Source organism: Telopea speciosissima, chromosome 8 (assembly GCF_018873765.1).
Source record: "Telopea speciosissima isolate NSW1024214 ecotype Mountain lineage chromosome 8, Tspe_v1, whole genome shotgun sequence".
Lineage (NCBI taxonomy): Eukaryota > Viridiplantae > Streptophyta > Magnoliopsida > Proteales > Proteaceae > Telopea > Telopea speciosissima.
In genome coordinates this window covers 59,321,980-59,331,092 of record NC_057923.1, presented here as the reverse complement: position 1 = coordinate 59,331,092, position 9,113 = coordinate 59,321,980, and the positions used below count along the sequence as shown (strand labels likewise).

General features: G+C 39.1%; 1 protein-coding gene across 1 annotated transcript; it reads left to right on the top strand.

Annotated features, from left to right (window-relative positions):
- Positions 1-576: 576 nt before the first annotated feature.
- LOC122672505 lies at positions 577-3,530 on the top strand. The gene is made up of 5 exons (XM_043869967.1): positions 577-945; positions 1,205-1,709; positions 1,822-1,998; positions 2,578-2,670; positions 3,259-3,530. The coding sequence occupies exons 2-5, from the start codon at positions 1,412-1,414 to the stop codon at positions 3,528-3,530; spliced, it is 840 nt and encodes a 279-aa protein (XP_043725902.1). The 5' UTR covers positions 577-945; positions 1,205-1,411.
- Positions 3,531-9,113: the final 5,583 nt, after the last annotated feature.

Here is a 9,113-nt window from a genome sequence, read left to right as displayed (position 1 = left end):
CACCCCTAGACCCCATTTTAAGTCCAAAGGATAAAGTACTAATGAAGACAAAGCATAACCTCATTAAAGCTATCGAATGTCTCATTACATATGGGTGTTTTGTCCTTTTAATGCACTTTATCTGAGGGAAATTCCCCGACATAACTTTCTAGCGGGCAGTACCAATGAGGGCATGAGACGAGGCATCATATAGGAGGAGTATGGGGGTCGATCATTTCAAAGATGAAGAGAGAGACCCGCTAGCTTGCGGGGCACAGGTGGTGTGCCCATCCTTTTTTGTCCCTATATAGTAGAAGAGATGATTCAGTTCCAGATTGGCTTTCAAGAATACTTCACAAAAGCACCAGCTGGAAATTGAGGAAAGACTCATTACTAGAGCTATCTTGCTGATACTTCTATTGGCCGGCGAATTCTCCTTGAGGGTAAGAAGAATCCTCCTGGACTTATTAATTTTTTTGGAAAGGAATGTTAGTGTTACTAATCTGTTTTCCTACTTGACTTAGCAAATTTACATGAAAAATCAAAAATATTTTTTTGGTATGATATTTTTTGAATCATTTTTATTTTCTTCATATGTCTCATCAGTGAAAGAAGTTATTATGTCCATGGAAAGTGAAGAGGCATCATCACAGGAAAACATTTCTATTTCTCTGGAAAGTGATGATGTGCTATTTAAGGACATTCCTATTCTAGAAAAAGATAACTATGCAGATTGGAAAGATAAGATGGAAAAATTCTTGAAGAGCAAAGGACTGTGGGATTATCTTCTTAATGGACCAATACCAAGTGAATCTGAAGATTGGGAGAAAAGGAGAGAAATTAAATCAGGAATCAGAAGAAAGTGTGGAGCTTGTGTACTACCATATATTGAAGGAATAGAAACTATCAGACTTATTTGGAGCCAATTGGTTACCATGTATGAGTTCACTCATCCAAGAATAACAGGTAATTATATGTTTTCAATCTGCCATATATTTGTAATTTTACTTTTTTGCCCTTTTTTATGGCATAGATTTTTTCCTCGTTGAAGGTAATAATATCACTTCACATATATTCGAAAAAATGTGCATCTATTGTTAATGATGTAATAATATGTCATTTTCAAATTATTTTTGAAAACGCTTTTATACCCTTATCTAAAAGAAGTTTTAGAAATAAGACAGAGGGCAATTGAATCCATGATTACCTTGGCACGCGCATGCAGGGATGACAGTGGATAGCACAAATTACACATGGTGTGAGCCATTTTACAAAGCTATTGTTGATGGTAATTGGAAGAGTGTTTCTGAGTTCCTCTCAGAAAATGATCAGGGAGTACTTACAGCTAGACTCACATCAGAAGGAGAACTTCCTCTTCATGTAGCAGTTCAAAGAGGAAAGGTTGAAATTGCGAAGGAATTGATAAAAAACAATGCCTGCAGATCATCTATCAAGACAAGGAAAACAGCGCAGAACACCCCTTCATATTGCTGCTTCTGGTGGCAACTTAGAGATTGTTATGGCCATTGTAGATAATGATGACAGACTAGTGACAAAAACAAGCATATACTACGATGGTAGTATTCCGATCATCATCGCTGCAAAGGCCGGCAACAAAGATGTGGTAGATTATCTTTACCCGATCACCATACGCGAAAAAGGTTTTCTCAAGACAGACTCCATTACTACGGCTACATTTCTTACTTCTCTAATTTTTGGTGATTTCTATGGTAAGTATGTAAAATCTCGATCTCGTGAGGACTCCAATCCTTATAAGGACCACAGTCTTCCCTTCACACACCAATATGAGACTATCCTTACTTTATTTTAATTTTTTTGTAGGAGAAGCTCTTGATCTACTACAGAAATACCCAGATTTAGTCTTGTTCAAAGATATTGATGGAGTTACTGCCATGGATGCACTCTCAAGAAAGCCTTCTGCATTTAAAAGTTCATTCCCAACCATAAGAAGTGGAATTGGGACCTTGGAATATTATTTTCAGAATTTTATGTACTCATGTGGGTATTTCTATCATTGATCCCCTCTTTTAGTTCTACTCTTAATCTAAACAAAAGTAGTAAAGTTCCTACAAGCCTGTTGAGGAACTTTTCTGGGAGTGGTTTCTACTAGGAGTTTAGTCTCACACCGGCTACTAATTAGTCTACAACCTTTCTTATACACCTGGGAGTCCCTTCACCTACTAGTTTGAACTTTTAGTATAAAAACTTTACATTGTGTCAAACCGGGTTTTCTCCATATCTATGTGTCCATAGTACGTACTGCCACTCATGTGGGGCCCCACTTCGGCTACTAACTAGCCTATAGACCCCCCTCCCCTTATCCACTTGGGAGTCCCTTCCCTTTCTTGTGTTGGGAACACTATCACACACATTATCTTGCTACTTGTATGATTTCCTCACCCACCCACCCCCCACCCCTTATTTTCTCTCTAACCCTATTGTTCTCTCTTCAACAGGGGGATTCCCCCCATCCCCCTTTCTTTGGTGTTTTATTTGACCAAAAAATTTTCTTTTTTATGATAATTCAAAGCTAGCAATCTAATTCACATTTCCTATATATCAATATACTTGAGCCAGTGCTAGATGTCCATGTTGGTGCCGAAAATGCATGTTGGCACACAAGAAGAGACGTGAAAAATTCCTTCGATGCCAATGGAGAAAGCAGTCAAGGTTCTCTCTCTCTCTCTCTACACAAGAGCACACAAAGTTATCGTCCGACCTCTTGTGAAATAAAATATCCTGTGTGTGTGTTTGGGGGGGGGGGGGGAGCTCCAATGTGTTGAGTTGGGCCTCAGGGCCCAACCAAAGCCATGAGGCTTGAAATATATATGTAAGCCCAAATCATCATGGCTAGCTAGGATATGTGCTTGACATCCCTTTTGCAGCAGCAAGCCTTAATTGAGCTTGAACATTTCTGATGCATGCATGCAGGAAATATGATATGTGGGAAGTGTCTATGCTTATGCTTCTGGGGGCTGTTTCAAAGTGCACTTAAACTAGGTGAGAAATCAATTAATTGAGATTCAATTCACACCATCCATCATCTAATTAATAGGGGTGCTGTTCTCTGTGCCGCAGCGCAGGCTGCGCCCAGGCACATGGTGGTGGGTACAATGACCACCCTGCCCCCTTGAGTGGTAGGCCCATGTGCCTGGGTGCAACCTAAGCTGCGGCACAGAGAACATTCTCCCTTAATAGTATATATATACTTAAGCCCATCATGACGGTTTCTTACATATATATTTACACTGGTACTAGTGCCTGGTTGCAAACACATCTATGAAGAGAAGTTGAAGCATTATAAAGCGTCTGTGCTACTTAAAGAAGTATGGAGGCTAGTATCAAAAATTAGTGACCTTGGCCATGTGGATGTGGAGGATGTAGTGGTTGCAGCAATGTTTCAAGCAACCCAGAATGGGATTGAAGAATTTATTAAAGAGATGATCAATTACTGTCCTCAGCTTATATCACAATTTTATCCCAACTCTGAAGTTGGTTCAAATTATGAAGGCCAAACAATATTTCATTAAGCAATCATCAATCGCCAAGAAAAAATTTTCCGCCTTATCCATGATCTAGGTCCAATCAAGAATGATCTTGCTAGGTTAGCAGATAAATCAAAGAACCTCATGTTACATCTAGCTGCCAAACAAGCACCTATTCACAGGCTCAATCAAGTTCCTGGTTCAGCTCTCCAATTGCAACGTGAGCTACTATGGTATAAGGTGATCGGTTGAGCCCTCCTTTTTAATTCCTTAATTTCTTTTTTCAATTCATATATATGCAGAGTCTCCTTAATGGAAAAGGATTCTGTCCAGCCGTGGCGAGACCTGTAGCATCCAGCCCCCCCCCCCTCGGCCGTTGAACAACAGCAAAAAACAGGGGTGGGGTGGTCATTTCACATGTGGGTCTCACCTGGGCCCCACATGTGAAATGACCAACCCACCCCTGTTTTTAATTCCTTAATTTCTTCTTTCAATTCATATATGCAGAGTCTCCTTAATGGAAAAGGATTTTGTCCAGCCGTGGCCGGAGCTGTAGCGTCCAACCCCCCGTTAAACAACAGTAAAAACAGGGGTCGGGTGGTCATTTCACAGGTGGGTCCCACCTGGGCCCCACCTGTGAAATGACCATCCCCTGTTTTCAATTCGTTAATTTCTTCTTTCAATTCATATATGCTGAGTCTCTTAAATGGAAAAGGATTCTGTCCAGCCGTGGCAGGAGCTGGAGCATCCAACCCCTTGTTAAACAATAGCAAAACAGGGGTAGGGTGGTCATTTCACCACATGGACCCCACATGTGAAATGACCACCCCCTGTTTTTGGGAGGATTTCCAAGCACTGGACCGTCCAGCTCCCGCCATGGTTGGACGTACAGGAGCCAGGCCCCTCCTTAATTACCATTAGATTCTTATTATGATATCTTTTTTCCCTTCATTTTATTTTTAGGAAGTGGAAAGCATTATGCCCCCCACCCACGAAGAATTTCTGAATGGTGATAAAAAAAACACCAAGAATGTTATTCACAGAGCATCATACAAAGTTGTTAGAAGAAGGGGCAACATAGATGAAGGATACAGCAACACAATGTTTGGTGGTAGCAGCACTAATCACTACGGTCATGTTTGCAGCCGTGTCTACCATACCAAGTTCCAAGGAGACGTCGCCGACGCCAGCCATACCTGCAGGTTCCAAGGAGGGTGGAGGATCGGATACTTACATACATGGCAAGTTTGCTATAGTTTTTATCATATCAAATATATTAGCACTTTGCTCTTCAGTTGCTTCAATGTTGATGTTTCTTGCCATCATTACTTCAAGATATTCGGAAGAAGACTTCTTGAGTTGTTTGCCGCAGATGTTGATGATGGGCCTTTTCTTTCTCTTCATCTCTATAGTGGGGATGATGATAGAATTTGTATCACCTATCTTAGTTATGCTTCACTATGAGGTTCTATGGATCTCCTTTCCAATTGTCTTTGTAGCAAGTATCCCAATCATTATATATGCTTTGGTGGAATCCCCCCTTTTCATACAATAGATATTTTCCACAACTTGGTCAGATGTTTTCGGGAAGAAACCAAAAAAAGCATGATGACCGGCCGGGGTGTTGTAGAAGCCGGCCGGCCGGGAACACTACTTAGAGAAATTTGCAATGTATTACCAGTTGGTATAAATATTGGGACTTGTTGGTCGTAAACCTTTAAATTGATTGGTTGAAATTTATATATATAAATCATTAGTGATATTTTAAAATGTTAAAGACTATGAGTGACTTCTATGTCTACGTACTCCTATAATTCCAATATGTGATTTGGGGGAAGTTTTCATACCAATTTGGATCCTCTATTGCCGATCTGTCCGGTAGGACCGTGCTGTCTAGACACGACGAGGCATGCAATGACCGCCTCACCCATGCCCGAGCACCTTGTCTGAGTGGGAGTAAGGCGGTCATTGCATGCCTCACCATGTCTAGACAGCACGGTCCTGCCGGGCAGCTCGGCAATAGAGGATCTGGATCCTTTTCATACACATCTGTGTAAGCCGTGCATGTGAGAGGGTGGGAGTTTCAAGACATTAAATATGGGTGGGGGGTTTATGACTTTTCCTACGTTTTGTGAGAGGGGATACGACCGTGCATGTTTGCACGGCCGTGTATGAAATCTTTGGCCATGTGATTTTTATTTTGTTGTTGGTGGGAAAATAAAAAATAAAAGAAAATCTGATAAGCTGCTTTGAGTAAGGCCCTATTTAAGGGCTGAGTGTGATTGCTCTAGCTGCTCCTTTTTGTCCACCTCTATATTCCATTGAAATTATATGCATCTACCATACAAAAATAATTAAAAATTGACTTAAATCTTTAAGTGGCAAACTAGGTGCATGGATTCAGTGATGGGTAAGCTCTAACAAAAGCTTTTACCTAGATTGAAAAAAATATATATATTCAAAAGGGCAAATAAATTTGGATGCTTGTCAATTTTTTAAGCTAAACAAATTATTTTTTTATTAATATGATGCAGTAGAATGAAGATAGGTGGGTTAGATATTGTTCTAGTACAAACGATCCTCGAATTCATAAGGTAAAAGAAAAAGATGAAACGGTCAAATTTCAATAGATTTCAAGTTGAGCATTACAACTCTAAAGAGACCTTTTATATTAGGTCAAATAAAATTCAAATTTGCACCAAATAAAATAAAACTCAAATTTCAAAAAATGCGTTAAAATTCAAAATTCAAAAATTGCGTCAAAATTCAAATTTCAAAACTTTGGTGGGCTTTTTCAAGAACTTCGATTTGATATATTATTTGTCCTATTTCGCTTTAATATCTCCGACCAGTCCGGGTGGACTTTTGCTGGTCCAACCTGCTTAAGAACTTATCTAATATCTCCTCTACATCATAGTAACCGATCACTCACTCTTAACGACAATCGGATATTTTTATTTTTAATATAATTTAGTATTGATATTATGTACTAAACCTCAGATTATATCTATCATGTCACTGTCTTGGCTTAAATTGCATTTTCTCATGTAATATAAGTTTGTTTGTCTTTGGTTAAGTTGACTGGGTTTGTCTATGGTTCAAGCTTTCCATAAGAACATCTACACTTTCAAAGACACTTCTAAGCTAATTTGAACCATAGACAAACCCAGTCGATCACATCAATGATAAACAACATATATGGTATCACGAACCTAAAAACACGAGAATCTTAAATTATCGATGGGGCTAAGTCATGCCAGTGGACAACCTCCTTAAGGTTGTAAATGTTCACTATAATGTAAACCAGATTCTTGCGAATCAATCTCCATGATATAATAACGCAATATAGATCATTCCAGTAGTTCTTACACTCACTTACTAGGCCACATATATAAAGACACTTTATAGTTGTGCCTAATCGGAGATAATAAAAAAAAAAACGTAATGAATAGAGAAAATCAAAATTAAAACAGAGGTTAAGGTTCTCATGGGCTCAACATCTTCTCTATACCTTGGAAAAGAAAAAGCACCACCAAGTTTATCTTCAAAAGACATACTCAAATACAATGTCTTTTTTCCAAAACATGTTTAACATACAATCAAACATGTTTTCCAATAATCACACCTATTGATCACTTAGAACCTATTTGAAAAAGACATAATCCTCTAACAAATTTATTACAAAATAAAAATAATATTTTGAATCATCGATTTTTTAAACATTTAAAATTCCAAGACAGGAATATTAATAAGAGAGGTTTTCTTGATGGTATAGATTTAGTTAAGCCATGTTGTATGCCTATGGTAATGTGACAATTCCAACCGTTAGATTGACTGTGTATGATTTACATTAGCCACTTGATTTAGATGAACGATTTTATGTCATTGGATGTAATATCTTTGTACAAATACATTCTTCATCAGGTACCGATATCATATCGATCTAAATTATCAGTATCATCAAGGAACGAGACCAATGCGATACCGATTCTTGATGGTACCAACCGATACATGATTTTTTTTTTTTCGTTTTAAAACTCCATCTGATCTTGAATAGATACAAAAAATGATATATAACCTTCCATGGTGACAAAAAAGAAAAGGGGTTTTTTACAATTATCATCCCAAAAACTTTGATATCTATTATTATCTCCCTAAAAATTTTCAAACAACTACTACCCTCCCCTGTTGCATACTAATAATTGACTAACCCCCACCGTTACATTCCCGTAACAAAGAAGGTTAGTCGTGAGAGTATGCCGTTGTCACGGATTTTTTAGGACCAAAATATCCTTTGCGGGTGGTAGTTGTAAAAACACACCCCACCCCATCTCCGTCCCTTCTCCTCGTTCTTCTTCTCCTTCTTCTTCTTCCTCCTCTGCAACCCCAAACCTTGTTTTCTTCACTTGAGGTCCTAACTCCAAACCATGATAGCAAGAATCATTGTACCAACCATCACCCATTCATTTCTTGTGACAGGACCCATCTGCTCCAACTTCTTTATGGCAGGGGCTTCTGGTGTGTCCTTAGTTTCAGGAGGATAGAGGTTATACAGGATATATGGAGTGGCTAGAAGAGAAACAAATGCAGGCAAACTAGCAGCCTTGAACCAGGAAAACCACGGGCTGGCAATTTTGACCTCAAGTTCCTCAGCTAACCATGGGCAGAGCAGGTTTTGAGCTGCAGCAATTAGGAAAAGAGCACTTGAGTTACCAGCGGACTGTCATGCATCACACAAGAGCGATGAATAAGTAGCTGAGAAATAAACAGATGATCAACTTCAGAAGATCAAGAGAACAAGGAGCTTTTTCCAGTTGCTGAAATGTGAGATACATCGACTGTAACATTTTCATTCACAGTGATTCAGAAAGAGTACCGTCGCCCTGAAACTAGAACAGATTCACAATCTAAATCAATCATGGCTATTATGAAGAAGTCAATTTTGACTAAATAGATACAGAGCATTCCAATGAGATGCTTATAATCCGTTAGGTTGTCCAAGAAAACTAAATTCATATTTGATTTTCCAGGGCCCTAAAGCTTTTTTTATCGTTTCTGTTCCAATTGGGGTTCGTTGGTTCTAGTTCTGATTCATTTCGTGCCTTCTCATGCCTGAGACGGTGAGACCACGTGCAGCTTCATCGCTGAAACCTTCTGATACTTGATTCAAACTCTCTTCCTGTGTTAATTTCTGCTCTTCTTCGTCGTCCTCGTCTTCTTCTTCTTCTTCTTCTAGTGCTTCTTGCAACAGGCGCAAAGAAGCTTCAATTACATGAATCAGAGACGCTGTCTCTCTTTTGCAGTTCCCTGGATCGATTCTCTCTATCTGTGACAATCTCCCTTTGCCTTTCTCATGCTATGGAAGACGAATCTGTACCGTATTAGTAATTTTGGGTTTACTTTTTTATTAGCGGAGGTTTCTTACTCTTCCAGTCTTATTTTACTCTTATTATCAATAATTGTTTGTTTTAAAACCGAATTAAGATGATGGGCTCTGAGAACCAGGGCTTCGACCCATCTCTTTGCATCTTGAGAAGAAATGCAGAGTCTGATCCTCGACGAGCCATCGAACGGAAAATCCTTCGCTGCCTACCATAGCGCCATGTCTTCCTTGGCTGACACACACCA

Excerpts from the sequence above, each read along its gene's own strand:
- LOC122672505 (XM_043869967.1), top strand. The coding sequence starts at position 1,412 with ATGCCTGCAGATCATCTATCAAGACAAGGAAAACAGCGCAGAACACCC. Across the intron at positions 1,710-1,821 it reads AATTTTTGGTGATTTCTATG|GAGAAGCTCTTGATCTACTA; the intron begins GTAAGTATGTAA and ends ATTTTTTTGTAG. Across the intron at positions 1,999-2,577 it reads TCAGAATTTTATGTACTCAT|TGCTAGATGTCCATGTTGGT; the intron begins GTGGGTATTTCT and ends TACTTGAGCCAG.